Source organism: Schistocerca nitens, chromosome 12 (genome assembly GCF_023898315.1).
Source record: "Schistocerca nitens isolate TAMUIC-IGC-003100 chromosome 12, iqSchNite1.1, whole genome shotgun sequence".
NCBI lineage: Eukaryota > Metazoa > Arthropoda > Insecta > Orthoptera > Acrididae > Schistocerca > Schistocerca nitens.
This window is the reverse complement of record NC_064625.1, coordinates 129,136,040-129,160,801: the sequence shown is the minus strand read 5'-3', so window position 1 is coordinate 129,160,801 and position 24,762 is coordinate 129,136,040. Positions and strand designations below refer to the sequence as shown.

General features: G+C 38.8%; 1 protein-coding gene across 7 annotated transcripts in view; it reads right to left on the bottom strand.

The window, feature by feature from the left end:
- Window positions 1-24,762, bottom strand: part of LOC126215270 (lysine-specific demethylase 4C-like) — a 384,640-nt gene that overhangs the window by 125,261 nt on the left and 234,617 nt on the right. For all 7 annotated transcript variants that reach the window (XM_049941954.1, XM_049941953.1, XM_049941957.1 and 4 more), the window contains one exon: window positions 7,779-7,952. In XM_049941954.1, coding sequence (XP_049797911.1) covers window positions 7,779-7,952 — 174 coding nt within the window. The remainder of the gene's footprint in view (window positions 1-7,778; window positions 7,953-24,762) is intronic.

Sequence of the window (24,762 nt, the reverse complement as noted above, 5' to 3'; positions counted from 1 at the left end):
TGTTTTTACCTCTGCAAATTTTTTAAATTTCACGCAGTTTTACTAAATTTGATGTATCATAGTAACTGTGGCATATAACAAAACGAAATTTGGTCCTTTAACAAACAAAGATATCAGACTGCAAAAAGTGCACTAATGATTTTTTTTCACCTAATAGTTTTCATAAAAATGGGCGACCAGTATTTCACAGCTGCCAACAAGTCTGCACGTCAGTACAGGGCATGTGGCACTCGACCATCCTTCAGATACAAAATGCATTAACTCGAGAAACAAATAAGATACCATTCTAGTCTCAATTTTAAATAAAATTTCAATATCTTATCTACATTTCAGTAACTGCAATGTACGAGCTAAAATCAACCGTATGCAAAGAATACAGAATGCGTTTCTAGCTCTGCAAACTCTCTAAAATCTCACATTGTATTTAAATTAATATGATCCAGCACAGTAGGTATGACAGATAAGGAAAAGAAATTAAGTTCTTTATAGAGTGAAGATATCACACTGTAAGATGTTCAAAAATCAAATTTTTCACCTGTTATTTTTCAAAAAATCAGACGATAAGTATTTCACATCGGCTGGCAAGCCATCTTTCAGCACACGCACCAGCATTTGCTGAGCAGTACAATCGCGACAAGTGCCACCTCAGCACAGTATGCAAAAGGCACATTCGTAGTGGAAAAAGGGTTAAGTATTATAACCTCACATATTTCTCTGTGTATATGATCACAACATTTTATGTTAAGTCTTTAATACAATGAAAGGACCAGTTCTTTTCTCTTTCTTCTAATTCATAGGTCATACATGTTCTGCAGTGAGAATATCTAATTGGGAGTGTCAAGTCTGTAGAAATTAAAACAGATATAACTTACAAATTGGGATACTGCATGTACTATATTTAAAAAAATCTACTAGTTAAAAAGATTGTCTTCCTAATAAGGGGAGGTCAGAGACTATCACATAAGTATTGAGGAAACATAAAGTAAATCTATAAGAAAACAAGAATGATAAAAACAGGCCACTAACTAAACTAAAGAATTACAGAAAGGAATTGGCTATACCCTTTCTGAGAATCCATTCTGTCATTCAATTTAAATCATTTTTGGAAATAGTGCATAATATATGTGGCTGGATGGGATTTTCTACCCTACTGCTCCAAAGTACAACCCCGTGTCAAGCACTTGCTGATACACGAAGAAGGAAGCACTGAATCTTGAATGAGTACAAACGGACAAAAGTAAGTTACTTTCTTTTTAACTCTGAAAATAAATGTCCTGCTGCATTTCCAACTGATATTTTTAAGTATCACTTCATTATTGTTCTACAAAATTAAAGGAATGTGAGTAGATATGGTTTGACTACTGGGTGTTGCTCACTCTTTACTTGGCTTTTAATGATTATATTTAAACATCGTAAGAGGTAACTCAAATACAGTAGGTGTACATATTTTGCTTATTGTTTGGCAAAAAACAAGCATTTGCTATAACATTATTTAGTGCACCAGACCAAAATAAAAGAAGCTATTAATTAACAGGATGTCATGCATGATGAAAATAGCCCCACAAATTGTAATCAGTGACAAAAATACTTTTGCAAATAAAAATCAATGTTCACAACTGAGAGAGAAGCTCCTGTTTCTCACTATCAATGACATCAAAATGCTCATTAAATCACACAAAAAGGAGAAACTGAAGCCAAGCACACATGCCCCTTTGCTCTACTCTTTAATTTTGGCAATAGCTCTTAGTTATGTAACTATTTAAATGTTACTGTCTTGATAAGTTTTTAAGTACAACCTGTTCATCTAGTGATATACAGTTTGCAGTTTCAGCTTTAGTTCCAACTACTTTTTGAGTTGCATATGAATAATATCTACATGTAAAAAAAAAATCCAGAACACTGTATTAACCATTATGCGATACACAGCAGTAACACTATCATCATTTCAAATTAATATTAACAATTATTCTAAAAGAACATAAAAAACTACTTACCAGCAACTAAATTAGGATTAATTTGGAGTAATATCAAAAGGCCCATTAATTTGAAAATGTTGAATTTCTACCTTCTATTATTTTTAAAAAACTCCTACACTAGCAGCAGGAAAAAGTAATAATATAGAGTTCGTATACACATTTTTTTCTGATTCTTATATGTCCCTTTATCCTCCTCAAGTCTGACATTTGTTTTTAAATTTATGTATTTATCAGCCCTGCTCAAAACAAATTTGTTTTCTGAGCTACAGAGTAGAAATTGAAAATCATTAAAATTGAGGCCGGCACAGTAGCAGACAAAGCAAAGAAATTCTCCAATTTAGGAAGCAAGATTAAGTAAGGGCAAAAAAGAAAATCATCTACAACTTGTACACAAAACGGACTGCTGTTACAAGAGATGAAGGACATAAAAGGGAGTGAAACAGAGGTGTAACCTGCCCCTGTGACATTACTCAAACAGTCCTTTTAGCAAGCTTACAGGAAACCGAGCAGAAACTTGCAGAGGGAATTTAAGTTCATGGAGAAAAATAAACACTTTTGAGATTTGCCAAGGTTCTGTCAGAAATAGCAAAGGTCTTGTAAGCGCAGTTGAACAGTGTGGAAAGTGTCTAGAAAAGAGGTTATAATGTAAATGAGGATAAAGGAATGAAGTCGAGTTAAATCAGGTCATGCTGAGAATATGAGGCACTAAAAGTAGTAGACAAGTTTTGTTATTTTGGCAGCAAAATAACTGATGACGACTGAAGTAGAGACAATATAAAATGCAGACTAACAACACCAAGAAACCATTCCTGAAAAAGAGAAATTTATTTAAACTGAATATAAATTTAAAGTGTTACATATGCTTTTCTCAGAGTATTTATCTGGAGGAACTGAAAGGTGGGCTGCAAACATTTCAGGCAGGAAGAAAATAGAATCTTTTGAAATGTGGTGCTACGATGAATGCTGAAAATTAGAGGCATCAAGGAATTAATAATTATTTAGTGATGGAGGGAAGTGTTGAGGGAGAACAGTTCTTGATGGCAGTGAGCAGATTCAAATGGATGTACACTGCAGTGGTTATTCAGATAGTCTCATATGGAGAGTTGCACCAATTCAGCCTTTGGCTTGAAGTCGAGAAGAAGAATTTGGAGCGACTGGGAGATGCAAGTGCTATCTCCTCTCACATTTCCATTTCCTCCAGTAACTTCTGCTAATGAGAAACTTTGTTCTCACTCCACAAATGCACAGCCATTGTCTCAGTCTCTAGTCAGACACACACTGTGAACTCGATCTCTGTGAACTCGACACTGCACTCCATTCGTGCATGCACCACCCACACTGATCACTCATGCGTAGCAGAGGAATATTGGTGTTTATTACACGACTGTTATTTTGTAATGGCCAGTGGGTCGGAGCAGAAGCAGATATACCGTCTGCCTGAAAATTTTAACTTCTACGATTTTGAAGGGGAACTCCATTGTTGGGGGAAGCGTACAGAAAATCTGGGAGGAATATCCATGTCACTCGCTCTTCTGGAGACTTCTTTCACATTTTGTAAGTATTTCTAGATGTACCTGGCACACGATCTTAAGCTACTGCACTTCGAGAGTTGACATCACAGCGAGGATAAAAATTCACTATTACCAATATTTGTTACAAGAGATTGTACAACTGTGTTGATATTTAAAATTTATAATTTATTTTGTCATATCAACTGCACATTTATTTATATGGTATAAGTAGTTTCAATCAACCTCAATCATCTTCAGGTCTACGTAGTTGCATAAGCAATTCGTCATGTACATATGGAACTATACATCACAATACTGCGGTCTGAAGCTGTAATCCACAGCATTTTAATATGTAATTGCATACATGTATGACAAGTTGTTTATGCAGCTATGTGGATCAGAAGATGATCAATTTCAGTCAAAATCAGTCAACAATAAAAATAAATATGTAACTGAGATCCACAGTATTTCAATATATGTAATTTCATACAGGTATGACAAGTTGTTTATGCAGCTATGTAGATCAGAAGATGATCAATTTCAGTCAAAACTAGTCAACGATAAAAATAAATATGTAACTGAGATGGCAAAACAAATGAAAAAAATTTATAAGACAGAAATGTCACAAAGTGAAAATAAACTTACAGAAACCGAGAGAGTACTTTACAAAATATCACCTCGCAACAGCATCATTTAATAATTACAAGTTCCTGGTGTGCTTGCAATTGTAATAACAGCCTAATATTTGCAAAGAAATGTCAAATAAAATATAATGCAAACAAAAACACAGTATACAACAGGAGAAAAAGAGCAACCAGTCGGTTGTTGTATTTTTTTCAATTGATTTAATCTACCACCACAAGTCACAATTGACTTCATTGTGGCTAAATTAATGATAAAATTATCACAATCAGACTAATTTTTTCACAGCTGGAATATTTAATTTATGAACATGTCTCATCCCTTACAAATATAATCTGTTCTGAGATATTCAATCACTACATATATACAATACAAAATATTGACTTTATTTTGTTCTCTTTAATTAGCTCTACTTTTAATGGTCATTCAACTAGGTAAGAATCACAACTACTCAGTTACACCAGACATCATCCCCTGTTACAAACACACTAAATTACCTGAACCAAGAACTTTCAAATATACCACAAACTCTCCAACAATTATTCTGCAAAATATAAAGACTTTCTCTGAGATCAATATCCACATAGGTTTCTGCATATTTCTAAGTTTGGTATTTATTAAAATAGTATCTAATATTAAAAGAATCAGTATACTCTAAGTGCAGTGATATGGAGGAAGACACAAATGAAAATGAAATAGCACATTACTTAAAAATGCAGTACAGAATCCTTCTGTCACTGATTATAATGGACATGAAGTTAACAAATTTACAAATAACTCTAAAAAATGGACGTGGGATAGAAGAGAAAGAAAACATTCATTTCAAGTACTGAATCTTAATACAAATTACTTAAGTGTGAATTGTATTTGTACAATAAGATACTACATTTATGGCCAAGATGTCAGGCAGTGACTTGTTATGTATCCACTTATTTACATGTATTATCAAGTGATATTTCTTATTCTGATAAAAACTCTTTATATGTATCACACAAATCTTGAAAACTACACTAATAAATGATGTATGGTTCCTGTGTTTTCTAGTATGGACTTCTTCTTCATACCGATTAATGATAAACACCTCTGAAGCGTACATCCATGAAAATGGAGAAAATTATTACTATAATCCCACTCAATACTCAACTATAATTTCATCACTGTCACCTTTTGGTAACAACCCAATTTCTCATTGCCATACTGAACAGGGATACCAACTGTATACCACAAATAAGACAATAAGTTCAAAGATCCCCCCCCAACTGAAAAATACTACCATCTACGACCATCCAAACATGTGCATGTATGAATATACTAACACACACAACACATTATAAGAGACAGTGTGTTAACATATCAGTGTGTACTGTTTCAAATGATAGCTCTAAAAAAAAATGCTGCACTTTGGTTACTGGCACCAATTGAATACTTCACATAAGATCTGTCCCTGAAAGTATTGTACCATGTCCAAAATATCAGCTTTCTACTTCTTAAAAATTGGTTGCATATGGACTAATTAAATGTAGTACTGGGTATCACCACTCTACATGTAACATCCTCTACGTGAGTTTCAGTTTCACTTCCACACAGAAACATTTCATTTCTGTCAATTTTAGGCACTAACATAATATAAAAATACACCTCTCTCTGACAAGAGAAAAAAAATGATGTGTCTTCACAGAAACAATTACTTCTGATGAAATGTTTAGTAATGCCTCACTAGAATGCAGCTGTTCAGTGTCAAATCTACACAAAACCTGGACACAGTAATGCTCAAAAGAAAATGAACAATCCAAAAAATACACATTCTGTTAAAAAGCTGACCATCACTTATGAGCTACTTGTAGGGGCTACTCTACAAGTGAGGTGACAGAACAGAAAAAAACAAAATATAGCACCTGTAATGGAATGTAGTGTGGGGCTCCAACAAGAAAAGCAACCGGTAAACCTCGAAACCAAAAAAAGACACAGAATACAGAGTACTACATGATACAGCCAGTATCTAGAGTGTCATGCTCATACTTGCAGCCACATCTCAGCCACTACCAAGCCCATAGCACTACTGTTTCACATATCAGTCTGCAAATTGCGCCCGTCGCTCTCAAAGCGCGGTTTCAGATAGAGTTAACACACACTGCACTGACGCCTCGAGGCTGTGAAAGGTAGGACGGTCACTGTACGTGGTCTTGAGTGCAAACGTAATAAAAAACACTGACTGACACTTCATATTACGAGGTCTCTCTTATTGTTAATAATATGGGTATCTTCAAGCAGTGAGCTGCATCCACAAATTCACTATATTATACAAAACGTGGATCGTTTGCTAACTTGTCAAGGACTAACTTATACTGGGTATGTATTAGCTTCATATGTCCAGAAAGATACTTTCTTTGAGTTTGCAATATTAAAAGTCTTTGGTATTGATGCAACATTGTAACATTACCAATCGAGGAAAATATACCACTTCATATTTTCTCCTCTTCGAGATGCCAAACATAAAAGCATAAAAATTCCCTCGAATGTATGACAAATGCACAAGGCACGTTTACGACTACACACAGACGCTGTAATAGAATCTATCTTCTCTGTTTCTGTCAGTGTGTGCTAAATTAAAATGATTCAATTAATTAAACACTCTAATGATAGTGAAATAAGTGGAGTGATTTGTTTCCTGCATACAAAAATTGTGAAAGTAGAAATTTTTCAATAAATTATGGAACTTCCTGGAGAAATAGATAAAATGGTAAGAAAATGGTTTAGAGTGACGCTGCATACTAATGTTCACAGTGCACAGTGAAATGGGCAAAAACCTGCTGCCATATCAGATTCAACACAGAAAGTTGGCACAAAAATTCAAGAAAATGGCTACCTGATGATCTTGTCCTTATCTAATGTATTTCATCCAGTTTAGAGATGAGTTATTTGTGAAATTTCACGAAACGTGGAAAATGAAGACTCTAGGAACATACTGCCACCTCCACATCCTGCAGGATGACAGGATTACACTAATTATACAGTTCACAGAGGCATTTAAGCAATCATTTTTCCCACATTCAATAAGTGAATTGGAGGGAAAGAAACATTAATAAATGATACAATGTGAAGTATTCTCAGTAGTTGGCGCTCTCTATTCGTACGTACAAATTTAGAAATTCTAACAGAATGAATAGCAATGACAATGTCAAAATTGCCATTCAGCAGTGATTAGCAAATTAATTGCGCAATTTTTTATCGAAATGGAATTGGGAAACGAACCGTTCATTACAAAAAGTGTCTTAACCTTAGTGAAAATAATGCAGGAAAGTAGATTAAGGTACAGACTATTGTGTAATAATATGACAGTTTTAAGATATGCTTTTCTTCACTTAATATAAAAACAGAACTTACTCAAAAAAAAATAATCTTGTAAAACTGGTATTAGAGCAGTCAGTGTGCAGTTTCTACATAACGGACTCTGTGAATGTTACAACACAATGGGGAAAAAAAGTCTCGCACAATGCCAGTCGGCGAGTGCGCAAATTGTAAGGAAGCGTCAGAGTATCGGACAGGCGCCACCGCCCGGACGCGGTCGCATTCCCGGGGAGCGGGTCCGCGGTGGCCGGGCTCAGGAGGAGCCCTCGCGGGAGGCGCGCCTGTGCGGCAGCTCGAGTACCTTGCGGGCGTGCCTCCGGCAGCGCGCCTCCAGCACGCTGCGGCAGTCTGGCGGCACGCGCAGCCCGAAGCGGGCGCCCGCCAGCAGGCCGCAGGTGGCGTGGAACGTGGCGCTGCAGCCCTCGTGGCAGCAGCGCACGCACGCCCCCGCACGCACTCCGCAGTACTTGCAGTCCTGTGGACAGTCGGAGGCCAGGTCACGGAGGCTGTAACGAGGTAGATTATGTTTCTCTATCCCCGTCCCTAGTTTTTTTTGCAAATGTCTTCAAGGTTACCACATTATCACTTACCGTATTTACTCGAATCTAAGCCGCATCTGAAAAATGAGACTCGAAATCGAGGGAAAAAAATTTCCCGAATGTAAGCTGCACCTGAAATTTGAGACTTGAAATTCAAGGGGAGAGAAAAGTCTTAGACCGCACCTCCAAATTGAAACAAAGTTGGTCCATTGCAACATGAGACACAATTTAGGTCGAATGGGTGAAGGTACAGTACAGTCGTTTGGTTTGAGTCGTAAGCTTAGCAGTGAAGCTTTACCAGGTAGCCATTGCTATGTATCAGGCACTCTGTCCGTATTTATACGGGTACCCTTTCTTTTTCACGTGCTTCGTCTGGTTTGAATCGATTGCTTATTTTGCTTTGATCTGATAATTGCCATTCTCTTTGTTATAGGTGTTTACGTCACTCTAAGCGGAAAATGCATTATTGTACTGTGTAATGCATTGTTTGTCGCATTCTGATAATGAGTGTTTACGACCTGTCGCCACTCGCGGCATGGCTTGCTTTTGTAAGTGCTACCACAGCTTACAATAAAAAAAAAAAGAGAGGAATTGTCTCATAAGCGAAACAATGGCAAAAGACTGCTATTTGTTGTTACTTACACTGCTGCATTCTTTGATAATGATCAACAAGAATCAAATAATAGACTGCGTACGATAGATGTTCTGAACGAGAGCTTAGCGAAAATTTTTCTCCGTTTGAAAATCTTTGCAGACGCCTCTTTAGTACATTACATTCTGCACAGAAATTAGAGTCATCTTAGATTTAAAAATCTAGTCAGTTGCCGTGCTTCATTTCTATTCAGCATAAGAATAATACGAATATAAACATGACATGATATGTATATTCTAGCGCGTTTGCTGTTGTCTCACTCTAGTTTTGTAGTTTATGAGGCATACAGGATTTAAACGAGATAGCAGCAAACACGAAAGAATACATGGCATAATATTTACATTCTTCTACCTTTTCTTTTAATTTATTTACTGACGCAGAGGTTTTGGAGCCAGTATTTATCTTTGTGCCTGCAAAGCATGCCTGTGTATTGCTACATATATTTGATGGCAGAACTTAGTTGTGGTGGCACCTACCAACATTTTTTAGAACTTCCGCTTACTTTGCACTGTATTCTAAGCCGCAGGCAGTTTTTTGGATTACAAAAACCGGAAAAAAAATGTGGCTTAAGATTCGAGTAAATACGGTAATGTCGTATAGTCAAATGCCATTTTACAAAACCCGAGGAAATTCTGGTCGCATGTAAATGCTGTTAGTGGCACCAAAGTTAGTGTCTGGTTGCTACCGAATGAGACAGGAAGTGAAATTGAAGGTAGCAATGGAAAAGTAAAGTGCTTAACTCAATTTTCAAATGTTCCTTTACAAAGGGAAATCCAGGCAAATCATCCCAATTTAATCATCATACCAATGAAAAGATGAGCGAAACAGCTGAAATTGTTAAAACTGAACAAAGCTCCGGGGCCAGATGGAATCCCTATCACTTTCTATATTAAATTTGCGACTGAATTAGGCCCTCTTTTAACTTAGAACATATTAACTTAGAACATATTCTGGCCTCAAACATAATAACATATCTCGAACAGAATGACCTTGTCAATGCCAACCAGCTTGAATTCCGAAAACATCGATCATGTGAAACCCAACTCGCACTTTTCTATCACGACACAGTGAAAGCTTTGGATCAAAAACATTTTATTCAAAGTACTGACCATTGCTTTCTATACATTTTGACCACGTTTCTGGCAATATGTGGACACCACGCCAATAGAAATGTTCGTCTTTTGAAGGGAACCAATCAGACACCCAATTTCAACTTCTTCATAGGAATTGAAGTGTTCCTCAGCCAATGCGCGCGCGCGATAGCCGTGCCATCGCGCGTCTGTTGCGCGCCACTAGATGAGGGGGATGGGACGACGGAGTCAAGCGCCAACCCTTCCTTTCCATTTTTCTTCCTTCTTACTTCTTGCTGAAAACAAATGGTAGTCGGAAGAGGCCAAGTCTGGTGAACACGGCGGGTGGGGTAGCAGCTCCCAGCCAAGTGTTTTGATCGTATCCTGAACCAGTTTTGCTTTGTGTGCAGGTGCATTGTCGTGTAAAAAATTACTTTGCCACGTCTTCTCGCCCAGTCTGGTCTTTTTTCGATCAATGCATAGTTCAAATTGATCATTTGTTGTCCTTAGTGATTAGTATTCACAGTTTCACTGGGTTTTAGAAGCTCATGATACACCACACCTTTCTGATCCCACCAAACACAGAGCATCGTCTTCTTGCCGAATCTAACTGGTTTTGCAGTCGACGTTGATGGTTGTCCCGGATTAACCCACGATTTTTCCCGTTTAGGATTCTTAAAATAAATCCATTTTTCATCACCAGTAACAATTCGATGCAAAATTGATTTTCTTTCATGTCTTTGAAGCAAAATTTGACAAATGGTTTTTCAGTTTTCCATCTGTCTTTCATTCAATTCATTTGGCACCCATTTTCCACAGTTTTGGATCTTTCCCATAGCTTTCAAATGGTCAGAAATTGTTTGTTGTGCAACATTTAGCATTGCTGCCATTTGATTCTGACTCAAAGTATCATCTTCATCCAATATTGCTTGCAATTTGGCATCTTTCATGATCACCATATGCCTCGACAAGCATTCGATGCGTTTCTGCAGTACTTTTTTTCAAATGAAAACAAAAAATTAATGCTTTCCACAAATCATCACTTTCTCGTACAAAATTCGACATTATTAACACGATGAAAACATATGTTGTTGTTTGTTCCATTACTTGATGTATACTAAATGTCTTTGACAGATGTCATACCAACCAAACAAAACAAAAAATTAAGCCTCATTCACAACAAATGTTCCCTATTTGTATCTTAACGCTCATTTCATACCGGTACACCTGGTAAACAGACTTTTTGCTGATGATGCAGTAATCTAAAACGAAGTATTTTCTGAAAGATGCTGCTTAATTATTCAGTCAAATCTGGATAAGATTTCAAAGTGGTGCAATGGATGGCTACTTGCTTTAAATGTTCGGAAATGTAAAATTGTGCACTTCACAAAATGAAAAAATGTAGTACCCTACCAATAAGTCACTGTTGGGACTGGCCAGTTCGTATAAACACCTCAGTGTAACACTTCATAGGAATACGAAACGGAATGATCACATAGGCTCAGTCACAGGTAAATCAGCCGGTAGATTTCAGTTTATTGATAGAATACTGGGGAAGTGCAATCTGTCTATGAAGGAGATTTCTCGTAAGTCATTTGTACCACCAGTTCTAGAATATTGCTCAAGTGTGCAGGACCCATACCAGATAGGACTAACAGAGGATACTGAACGTAATCGGAGAGGGGCAGTATGAATGGTTACAGGTTTGTTTGATCTGTGGGAGAGTGTTGCTGACATGCTGAAAGAACTGAACTGGAAGACTCTTGAAGATTATGACATAAACTATCTCAAGGAAGTCTGTTAACAAAGTTTGAAAAACTGACTTTAAATGATGACAATCCCTTACATATTGCTCACATAGGGATCGAGGAGATAAGATTAGAATAATTACAGCACGCACAGAAGCATCCCAACTATCAATCTTCCCATGTTCCATACGTGAACTGGAACTGAAAGACACCCTAATAACTGATACAATGGAATGTATCTTCTGCCATACACTTCATTATGGTTTGCAGAGTGTAGATGTACATATGACAAGTGCACAGCACCAGAAATCTCAAATAAACCTTATCCAACTTTATTGTATTATCTCGGGGCTTATCCAATTTAATTTTATTGTCCATTACATTCATTTTGTTACTTAGAAGCCACTGGTGTAATTAATTTACCTAAAAACTGCATTAATTACAAACACCAGCAATATAAAACTTCATTATGACTGTTCCTATTGAAACATATGCACAACTGCTAATTTTCAGATGAAGTAGATCAAAAGTATATATGAATAATTACAGCATTCCTCCAGCTAATGTTGGAGACATAGTAATGAGAGTTATGCTCTCATTTAGTTTCCGAGTAATCAGCATTTATAGTTAAAAATGTTATTGAAATAAAATACCATATTTTGGCAGATTAGGCAACATAATTCAGAAGCAGTTTTTGTTGTATTTAAAAATTCACATTCAGAAAAATCTTTCCCCACAATTTAGTTAACCAGGAATATAAATACTTGGCTGTAATTTGTAAAAAGACAGCAATCAACAATGCCTGGATGTACTGCTAATTATTGTAATATGATACAAGAGAGGCTGCTGGGAGCCATTTCAGTTGGTCTGCATATTTTAGTCAGTCTGCGAATGTGTATAACGTGAGCAAGATCCGTGTCCTGTATTACTGCCCAATGTGCTGCACACAAATTAGCACAAATTACAATTTGTACAATGTGCTGAGTTTTATCTAACTTTCACTTCCAGGAGATCTTTCAGTAATTGGTGACTGTTTTCAGCGTCTGACGGTAAATTTGCAGCTAATCTCGAGAACTGAGTTAATCTTCAAATAATGCATTCTGCAAACTGTGACAATAGTAGTGAATGGTGAAGTGTGTTACTTCCGAATTATGCTTACTGTGTTCGCCATTTTCATTTTGATATGACTATATACTTGGAAGGACACTGTACAAAGCGAATTTATCAGTGATTCACTTGCCACACATTAATTCTTGTGAATCTGCATTTATGTTCAGTTAATGCACTCAAACAATCACCATCATTACAGGACATTATTCGACTGTTGCATGTGGCTTACACATCAACTGTGCAAAAATAACACTAAATGAGGCTTGGTCTGGCCATAAACAGTAGGTTATTTACCATCAAAGTGCAAAGAAAGTGTTTTGGACTGTAAACCTGGTGTGGACATCATAATTTGAAATACTCTACTTGTGCCAACTATTTTTCAGCCATATTCGATGAAGGCACGCAACTGGGAGTATATTAGTACAGGTAAACAGGTTAACGTTGCAAGGGCACATGCTCCCACAACCTCACCTGTAACTTTTTTTTCTGTTAGTTGGTCCTTCTGACACTATTGTATTTACATGTGAAAAGCAAACAGTGTTTTGTACCACAAATATAAACTGACAAGTCAAAATGTGATGACCACCTGATTGACACTTAGGAGATGAGCAACGTAGCTCCTGCATGACACGAACTATACTTGAAAAAGTTGAGCATCGTAGGAGCTACGTCGGGCGCTTCTTAATTTGTAAATGTGTTCCTATACTCGTCTTCCGTCTGTCACCTGTATAGTATGGTCTTTGATGCTTTTACTGGCACAAAAAAACACAGACAGCATCACTCTTCACTTGCACTGGTGGAAAGTGAATGCATGTGACATTCTGTTTTACTCGCTTTGCAGCGTTCGTGATCCCCTCTGTTGCTGCATGCTGTGCTGTCACACACAGTACAAATAGCATCGGTTGTTGTCTGTGATACACTTTGTATTTATTTTTGAGATGGCATTACTATACAGTACTGAAACATAGAAAATATATAATTTTTCATCTGATATCAGTTACAGAACAAAATTAGAAATGATAGAGAAGTTGAAATGTGCCTTTATTTTGGGTTATAATGAAAACAAAGCTGAAGTGGACCATGGCTACCAACTGATGGACAACTTCTGTTTTGAGGGGAAGCAAAGCGCTGGAACAAAGCTTTTTTCACACTTTCATGATGATGTCAGAAAATTTGTATGTCTTATATAAAAAAAACTGAGGCCTACTAGCAAACATCCTGTGGAATTTGTCACTGAAATGGCAGCAGCTTTGATGAACACAGGAGACTTGTTCAATCAGGTTCCATGCAAAAAAGTAGGCTCAGTGTAAAAAAAATTCCTAAATTGACACAAGCTGCAGAAATGTCAAAATATCCTCCAGGAGAAAATAAGGTTTGTGCAGAATGAAACAAGGCAAAATCTGGGAAAGTGAAAAGATGACAGGGGCTACTGTGAAGAACACGAAGAAGAGATTCGGTTTCAAAAATTCTTCGAAATTTTTTATACCGAGGCAAATGTAACTAAATAATTTTCAACAAAAGCTACATTATCAAATAGTTTTATTTTTAGTACAAACAGCCTCTAATTCCGTCTTCATTTCAGAAACGAAAGACAAAAAGTATTTTTGTCATTGTATTTATATTCCTGATTAACTGAGTAGTGGGGAAAGATTTTTCTGAATGTGAATTTTTAAATACAACAATAACTGCTACTAAGTCCTGTGCAGCAGAATCTGCTACACAAAATTCAGAAAAATTTTTGAAAAACTACAGTATCTGCCAGTTGACATAAACTCTCGCTGCACAGTCCTCAAAGTGTTAATAGCGTATCGGTACACCTTTGGAAGATCATAAAGCAGAAATTATGCACAGTGCAGAGTCCATCAGTTCTCGGTGTGCAGTACCAGATTTTACGCACAGATCACGTGATTTCTGTAAATTACAGGCTGGCGGTTTGTGGGCCCACAGCTGGCAAGTGATAGTATCTCAGACGTGTTCAATTGGTTAAAGATCAGCTGAATCTGGAGGTCTAGACATTGGCACGAGTTCACTAACACGCTCCTCCCTCCACAGTGGCACGCTTCTAGCTTTGTGACAGACAGTTACCCGGCTGGAAGATGCCACTGCCATCGAGGAAGATGTCAAGCATGAAAAGATGGAAGTGTTTATATGTTTGGTGTTCGTTCTTTTGGACATGTCTGAAAGAACAGTCACCATTTGTGGTCCCAAGCCATACACATACATGATAAAATTTATACTCTAACCACAGCTGCAATTGAGCATTGAAATAATTCAAGGGCAATAAGTGCATTTGTCCTGGACAAGGACTAAAACCCAGATTTTCTGCTTTATGCAAGTGGTTGTCTTAACCATTTGGCTATATGAGCACACTTCACACTGATCTAAATTCCAAACATGTTGCACATTACGTATGTAGCATCCCCTGTCCATTACCCATGCACCAATTCTCACAAGAGGTCAGACAGACAGCACATCTGTATTCAATGAGCCTTCGAGGTGCAAATATTTATATGTGTTGTGTCTTTTTGCAGACATGACAGAAATAACGGACAACATTTGTTTTGATACTGCAGCCATTTACCCTGATAGAAAAAAATTGCACCACCAAAAAACAGTTAATGCAGAGTAATGAAATTTTTTGAATACACTTACCTAGGTGACATATTTAAATGATTAACACTGCAAGATCACAAATGAAATGAAATGATCGTATGGCTTTGTTGGCCAGGAGGCCCCATGCGGGGAAGTTCGACTGCCGTATTGCAAGTCCTTTTTAGTTGACGCCACTTCGGCGACTTGCGAGTCAATGATGATGAAATGATGATGAACACACAACACCCAGTCATCACGAGGCAGAGAAAAATCCCTGACCCCGCCGGGAATCGAACCCGGGACCCCGTGCGCAGGAAGCGAGAATGCTACCGCAAGACCACGAGCTGCGGACTGCAAGATCACAGATTAATACACATGGGAGATAAGCCACTATACCAGGTGTACCGGTATGAAATGAGCATTAAGATACAAATGTGTCGATAGGGAACATTTGTTGTGAACAAGCCTTAATTTTTTGTTTGTTTGTTTGGTGTGACATCTGTCTAAGATATTTAGTATACATCAAGTCATAGAACAAACATCATATGTTTTCATAGTGTTAACAATGTCGAATTTTGTACCAGAAAGTGATGATTTGCGAAAAGCATTAATTTTTTGTTTTCATTTGAAAAAAAGTGCTGCAGAGTCGCATTGAATGCTCTATCAGAAGCAACACGCAAAAGATGGTTTCCACGATTCAGAAATAATGATTTTGATGTAAGAAATGAAGAACGTGGAAGACCACCAAAAATGTTCGAAGACACCGAATTGCAAGCAATCTTGGATGGAGATGATACTTTGAGTCAGAAGCAAATGGCAGCAATGCTAAATGTTGCTCAACAAACAATTTCTGACCGTTTGAAAGCTATGGGCAACAACCAAAAGTGTGGAAAATGGGTGCCACATGAATTGAATAAAGACAGATGGAAAACCGAAAAACCATTTGTCAAATTTTGCTTCAAAGACATGAAAGAAAATCAATTTTGCATCGAATTGTTATTGGCAATGAAAAATGGATTTATTTTAAGAATCCTAAATAGGAAAAATCGTGGTTTAATCCGGGATAACCATCAACATCGACTGCAAAACCAGATCGATTTGGCAAGAAGACAATGCTCTGTGTTTGATGGGATAAGAAAGGTGTGGTGTATCATGAGCTTCTAAGACCCGGTGAAACTGTGAATACTAATTGCTACAGACAACAAATGATCAATTTGAACTATGCGTTGATCGAAAAAAGACCAGAATGGGCCAGAAGACATGGCAAAGTAATTTTTTTACATGACAATGCACCTGCACACAAAGCAAAATTGGTTCAGGATACAATTAAAACACTTGGCTGGGAGCTGCTACCCCACCTGCCATATTCACCAGACTTGGCCCCTTCCGATTACCATTTGTTTTCATCAATGGGACACGAATTGGCTGAGGAACACTTCGATTCCTACAAAGAAGTCGAAAATTGGGTGTCTGATTGGTTTGCTTCAAAAGACGAACATTTCTATTGGGGTGGTGCCCACAAATTGCCAGAAAGGTGGTCAAAATGTATAGAAAAGCAGTGGTCAGTACTGTGAATAAAATGTTTTTACTTTTCAATTCAAAATTAGTGTTTCATTTTCACAAAAAAGCGCTCATTTCATACCGGTACACCTGGTAAATGTGAAATGGTGCTACATAATAACAGAATGTCAAATGAAAGCATGCAAATGTGCATGCGCTGTGTTGTACAGGTGGCAGATATCAGTTTATGGCACAGAGTTCCACGACTGTTGCACGTGGTTGGTCAATAAAGAGACGGTTAATGCTACACGGGGATGATGCTGGAGTTATTGTCTGATGATGTCCCGTATGTGCTCCAATTGGGACAAATCTGGTGACTGAGTAGTCCGAGGCAATATGTCAACACAGTGTAGAGCATGCTGGGTTGCAGCAGTGGTACGTGGGCGAGTGTTATCCTGTTGGAAAACACCCCTTGCAATGCTCGTTCATGAATGGCAGCACAACTGGTTGAATCACAAGACTGACATACAATTTTACAGTCAGTGTTCCTGCTCTCACACAAAATCACAACCCGGGCCAAAACTCCAGGTGTAAGTCCAGTGTGTCTAGCACACAGGCAGGTCGGCTGCAGGTCCTCAATTGGCCTCCTCCTAACCGACACACGGTGGTCACTGGCACCGAGGCAGAACCAGCTTTCATCAGAAAAAACAACAGACCTGGTGGCACCCTTGCCCTCCAATGAGTTCTTGCTTCACACCAATTAAGTCACCAATGATTGTGGTTTGTGGTCAGTGGAATGCACGGTACAGGGCACCTGGCTTGGAGTTGCCCTTGAAGTAACCAATTTGTAACAGTTCACTGTGTCACTGTGGTGCCAAATGCTGCTCAAATTGCCACTGCCGATGCATTATGATGCATCACAGCCATCCATATACATATACATATACATATACACCGGTCTTTAAATGTGTCTGCTTGTGTCTGTATATGTGTGGATGGATATGTGTGTGTGTGCGAGTGTATACCCGTCCTTTTTTCCCCCTAAGGTAAGTCTTTCCGCTCCCGGGATTGGAATGACTCCTTACCCTCCCCCTTAAAACCCACATCCTTTTGTCTTTCCCTCTCCTTCCCTCTTTCCTGATGAGGCAACAGTTTGTTGCGAAAGCTTGAATTTTGTGTGTATGTTTGTGTTTGTTTGTGTGTCTGTCGACCTGCCAGGACTTTCATTTGGTAAGTCACGTCATCTTTGTTTTTAGATATATTTTTCCTACATGGAATGTTTCCCTCTACTATAACCATATCATTAATTTGAACCCAACAATTACGTTTGTTATTGTCGCTGTTGCATTTCGAAATCTTTCCTGTCGTCTTATTTTCTCTTTCTGGTCTTTAAATGTGTCTGCTTGTGTCTGTATATGTGTGGTTGGATATGTGTGTGTGTGCGAGTGTATACCCGTCCTTTTTTTCCCCCTAAGGTAAGTCTTTCCGCTCCCGGGATTGGAATGACTCCTTACCCTCTCCCTTAAAACCCACATCCTTTCGTCTTTCCCTCTCCTTCCCTCTTTCCTGATGAGGCAACAGTTTGTTGTGAAAGCTTGAATTTTGTGTGTATGTTTGTGTTTGTTCGTGTGTCTGTCGACCTGCCAGGACTTTCATTTGGTAAGTCACGTCATCTTTGTTTTTAGATATATTTTTCCTATGTGGAATGTTTCCCTCTACTATAACCATATCATTAATTTGAACCCAACAATTACGTTTGTTATTGTCGCTGTTGCATTTCGAAATCTTTCCTGTCGTCTTATTTTCTCTTTATTTTCTCATTCTGGGTCTTTAAATGTGTCTGCTTGTGTCTGTATATGTGTGGATGGATATGTGTGTGTGTGCACGAGTGTATACCCGTCCTTTTTTCCCCCTAAGGTAAGTCTTTCCGCTCCCGGGATTGGAATGACTCCTTACCCTCTCCCTTAAAACCCACATCCTTTCGCCTTTCCCTCTCCTTCCCTCTTTCCCGATGAGGCAACAGTTTGTTGCGAAAGCTTGAATTTTGTGTGTATGTTTGTGTGTCTGTCGACCTGCCAGGTCTTTCATTTGGTAAGTCACATCATCTTTGTTTTTAGATATATTTTTCCTACGTGGAATGTTTCCCTCTACTATAACCATATACATATACATTTATACTCCGCAAGCCACCCAACGGTGTGTGGCGGAGGGCACTTTATGTGCCACTGTCAGTACCTCCCTTTTCTGTTCCAGTCGCGTATGGTTCGCGGGAAGAACGACTGCCGGAAAGCCTCCGTGCGCACTCGAATCTCTCTAATTTTACATTCGTGATCCCCTATGGAGGTATAAGTAGGTGGAAGCAATATATTCGATACCTCATCCAGAAACGCACCCTCTCAAAACCTGGACAGCAAGCTACAACACGATGCAGAGCGGCTCTCTTGCAGAGCCTGCCACTTGAGTTTGCTAAACATCTTTGTAACGCTATCACGCTTAGCAGATAACCCTGTGACAAAACGCGCCACTCTTCTTTGGATCTTCTCTATCTCCTCTGTCAACCCGACCTGGTACGGATCCCACACTGATGAGCAATACTCAACTATAGGTCAAATGAGTGTTTTGTAAGCCACCTCCTTTGTTGATGGACTACATTTTCTAAGGACTCTCCCAATGAATCTCAACCTGGCAGTCGCCTTACCAACAATTAATTTTGTATGATTGTTCCACTTCAAATCGTTCCACACGCATACTCCCAGATATTTTACAGAAGTAACTGCTACCAGTGTTTGTTCCACTATAATATAATCACACAATAAAGGATCCTTCTTTCTATGCATTTGTCTATGTTAAGTGTCAGTTGCCACTCCCTGCACCAAGTGCCTATCCGCTGCAGATCTTCCTGCATTTCTCTGCAATTTTCTAATGCTGCAACTTCTCTGTGTATTACAGCATCATCTGCAAAAAGCCGCATGGAACTTCCGACACTATCTACTAGGTCATTTATATATATTGTGAAAAGCAATGGTCCCATAACACTCCCCTGTGGCACGCCAGAGGTTACTTTAACGTATGTAGAGGTCTCTCCACTGAGAACAACATGCTGTGTTCTGTTTGCTAAAAACTCTTCAATCCAGCCACACAGCTGGTCTGATATTCCGTAGGCTCTCACTTTGTTTATCAGGCGGTAGTGCAGAACTGTATCGAACGCCTTCCAGAAGTCAAGGAAAATGGCATCTACCTGGGAGCCTATATCTAATATTTTCTGGGTCTCATGAACAAATAAAGTGAGTTGGGTCTCACACAATCGCTGTTTCCGGATCCATGTTGATTCCTACAGAGTAGATCCTGGGTTTCCAGAAATGACATGATACGCAAGCAAAACACATGTTCTAAAATTCTACAACAGATTGATGTCAGAGATATAGGACTATAGGTTTGCGCATCTGCTCGATGACCCTCCTTGAAGACTGGGACTACCTGTGCTCTTTTCCAATAATTTGGAACCTTCCATTCCTCTAGAGACTTGCGGTGCTATGGTCTTCACTCTCAGTAGTACCGTGCAGCCACCTGGAGCCTGGTCTTGTTGCAACCATACCTTCTTGTTATCCTGCTGCCAGCAGTCATGTACAGTGGCTTCATTCCTGCCAAGTCTTCCTGCAATATCGGAGAAGGGATATCCAGCTTCTTGCAGCCCAATCACACGACCTCAGTGAGGTGTTGTTAATGGCGTCTTTATCACCTTAAAGCCATTCTTGTCTAACTTGAGGTCACAACATCCAATTTCAAATGTAACTAAGACTCACGGTTGTTACATCGTGTATTTAAAGCAAACCTGATTTGCATTCTCATAGTGGCACTTTAGCGCCAGTGGCATGAAATTTGAAAAGACATCAGTTTTCAGATATAGAAACATGTTTATCCAATTTTTTGTTTACGTCACTCAACTGCTCCTTGATGTGATTTTTTTCCCCCATCAATGTATACACATGACGAAAACTGAAATTCCGACATTAGCCGTAATAGGGTAAAGAAATAAATTCAATGGCGACAATAGAAAATTTAAGCCGGAGTGTGATGCATGTGGCCCACTATAATATTCACATAGTTCACAGCCCTCACGGTGCCTTCAATTACTGTCACAGGTCCCGTGGAAGCCACAGTGAAGTTTTCCCGTAGCCTAAAACTGCCCCCACTGCCTTGTGTCCATGGCATGGTGCACATTTTGGGCATGCATTTGGCTGGATTTGAGCTCATCTGGACATGACTGTCACTCCGGTGTGTTCAGTGCAGTTGTAATTTATGATGTCATCAGGTCACTATGGGAACACGTAGAGGTTGTCTACTAAACCCTACATTTGGCAGTGTGGGCAAGCTTCTGACCTCTCCATTTGGTGACAGTGCATGGATATCCAACAACATTTCACTTGTGGTTCGACTGTTCTTTAGGCACTTTTTATTGATGCTCGTGACAGCTGACTAGCTTCACTGTTTTTGAGATGACCATTCACAGGCACTGTAGCAGCCAGAACTGCTCTTTCTCAGTCACTTGTACCACTGAATTTTCCCACTTTCATTCTGTATCATGACTGGAATGAGTCTCTGTACATCTCTGCTCACTTAAATACTTTCCTTTATGTGCTGACGATGACACCAGTTGGGATTCTATCTTGTGGTGGGTGATGGACATAACGTTTCGGCTAATCGATGTTATGTTCATTACAAACCAGATTTTGGTTTATTAGATCGTCATCATGTAACGTGACTAGTCTTCACAATGTAAAATAGTATGTGATAAACCAAAGCCTTGAAAAATTAAAGAATATTAGTAACATTCTTTCTTTCCTTATAAAATTATTTAACCAACAGCTGTTTGACATAACTCACACTTTCCAATGCTGTACTGCCTTCTTTTACATGCCAATGTATTTGATAAACTGCAAATACAATTGTTGTCCTACAGCTAATTGCTAACACCATTACAGACTCAGCATATCCAAAAAGTTTTCACTACCATCATCCTAGCTGGTCCATTAATTTCATTTCAGCGCATATAATTCATTTTGATTTGTTGCTCGCAGCAAGGTCCCCCACTAACGCCGTCCCACTCTTCTCGTTTTGTTGTGGTCTTCGTGCTAGTCTACCCTCATTTCTGCACAACTACCACAACCTACACCCATTTGAACCTGTTTCATGTATTTTTCCTTTGGTCTACCACCCCACACTTCCCTCCATGACCAAACTGAAGATTTTTCCATGCCTCAGAATGTGTCCTCTCAACAGACTCCTCCTCTTAATGGAGTTGTGCCACCATTTTTTTTCCCCCAATTTTATTTAGTACCTCTTCATCAGTTATTCGGTCTACCCATCTAATTTTCAGCATTCTTCCATAGCATCACATTCCAAAATCTTCTATTCCTTTCTTGTCTTAACAACTAATTGTGAATTTTTCACTTCTGTACAAGACTACATTCTGTACAAATATCTTCAGGAAACACTTCCTCCAACACTTAAATTTATATTCAGTGTTAACAAATTTATCTCTCTCAGAAACAACAATTTCCTTATTTTTGCCAGTCTCCATTATATATCCTCTCTACTTCAGCTACTGCCCATTATTTTACTGGCCAAATACCAAAACTTATCTACCTCTTTCATAGTCTCATTTCCTAATCTAATTCCCTCGGTGTCACCTGATCGAATTCTACCACATTCCATTACCCTTGTTTTGCTTTTGTCAATGTTCATCTTATATTCCTCTTTCAAGACAACGTCCATACCGTTTAACTGCACTACCAAGTCTTTTGCCATCTTTGACGGAGTTAAAATGTTTTTGGAACGTCATTTTTCAATGTAGAATCCCTGACACTGAATGCACGTATTCCACCACGTTGGAAGTGCACAGATACCATGACAGAAGAATTCTTTTGGTCATATCTGTAGCCAGTCATGCACCGTGGTTTTCACCTCTTTGTCACTTCTGAAATGCCTGCCTCCCGTCGCTTCATTAAGTGCACCGAGCAGATGCCAGTCACTAAGAGTGAGACGTGGTGAATAAGGATGATTTACCAGATATTCAAATTTAATTTCCCAGATAGTCTCAACTTGCTTACAGGCCGTATGCATTTGGGCATTGTCACACTGTAGTAATACTCCTGAAGTCAGAAGTCCTTGTTGTTTATTCCTGATTTCAGGGCACAATAGATTTTTCTGCACATCTGAGTAAGAAGTACTGGTTACCGTCACTCCCCAATCTGCATAGTGCTCCAGAATTACTCCATTCGGATTCCAGAAGAGAATGAGCATGACTTTTCTGGCAGATGGTCACTCATGGAATTTTTCTGATTTCAGCAATGAACACTCGATCTTTCCATTTCTCGTCAGTGATAGTGGACCCGAGTCTCATTGCCCATAACATTTTTTACGAGAAATGCATCACCTTTGACGTGGAAACAACATAAAAGTTCTTCAGATGAGTCGACGCGATGGTCTTTAGATTCAGCAGTCAAGTGACGTGGCATCTGTCTTGTGGATGCCCTATTGAAGTGCAGTACACCGTGAACAATATTCTGCACCAAAGCAATACTAATCTCCAAACTTGTGGCTACTTCATTCAAAGTTATGCACCTGTTCTCATTCTCGCCCGTCGCTACACAGTGAGCCCAGCAGAGTCTCAGGGCATCCTCTACAGAAATACACCACTTCTGAACTTTCTACACCACTCATACACTCGCTGCAATGACAAACATGAATCACTGTAATTCTGTGATGAATTTCAATCGGTCTGACACCTTCACTACACAAAAACCGGACCGTAGATCACTGCTCAATCGCGGTGAATGACTTTAGCATGGTGGCCGTCTCAGTGTGGATGCCCCTGCTTCCTTCTGTGTTGTAGCGTCACTCTGCACCTGTCTGTCACTCTCTCAAACTCGTGGAACACTACTGCCACCTTCCAACTTCATCAAACAACTTTTCGAAATTTTATAGAACTTTTCAGGTTTTCATTCAAATCGCCCTCGTAATCTCATTGATGTCTACCTGTAGTAGAATCTCAGAACATACCCTGTGCAAACTGCCAAAGATTCTGTAAACATCAGCCAAGCGGTATGTGACTCCGTCTCTTCTCATGTGCCATACCAAAAGCCGTGCTTCGAGGCAAACAGGTGAATCCAGCATTTCTCAACTTCCAAAAATTATTTTGACACGGCACCACATGGATGCTTAATAAGGAAATCCCAATCAAATGGGGTATCAAAGGAAGTTTCTGATCAGACTCATGATATCTCAGTCAGAAGGTGCCATTTCTCTTCTCCATAAGATTTCACAATTGTGCAAAGATTGGGAATTTATTTTAAATATTCAGAAATCTAAAACTGTGCACTGAAGGAAAAGGGATGGGATGTTACACGATACTCCACTGCAGATATGTTGCTACTAAGAAAAAGATTTTGTGAGGGATGCACTGAAAATCTGAGCGAGATACATTCGTCAACTTGATTATGTAAACGTAGCTGTTTATTTGCAGTAAAAGTAATATTAATATTAAAATATTGTTGCCCCTCATTAGTTGTAGTTTAACATCAATTAAGCTGAAGAACGATAAACCCGTTACTTTATTATGACCTGCAAGTCAACGAACATATCTGCAAAAATTTTATTAAAATTTGACATTATACATTTATAACATATGACTTGTATGCTAATCAAATGGTAAGTACATGTATCTAGTGTACAAATACACCACAAATTTGCAAAACCTTCTCTAAAGCTTTCAGCAGGCAATCTTCCCATCTCATGGAGAAGCAAAAGGAAACATATCACAGAATGAATGAAAAGTCTGAGCTCGATGTTTCTCGAATGTGATAAGAAGGCCTCAAAAACATCTTAATGCTATGTTGGGTAAAATAGTGATTGCCTGCACCAGGACTACATTGGGCAGCGAAACACAATACAGTATTATACCTAGTATGGTGTCGCGAACCTGTTGGCATTCAAAACAGCTCTGAGTTATATTGTAATAGATAAATACGTGTCCTGTACGGTTTTCAGAGCAATCCTATACCATCTGGACTAC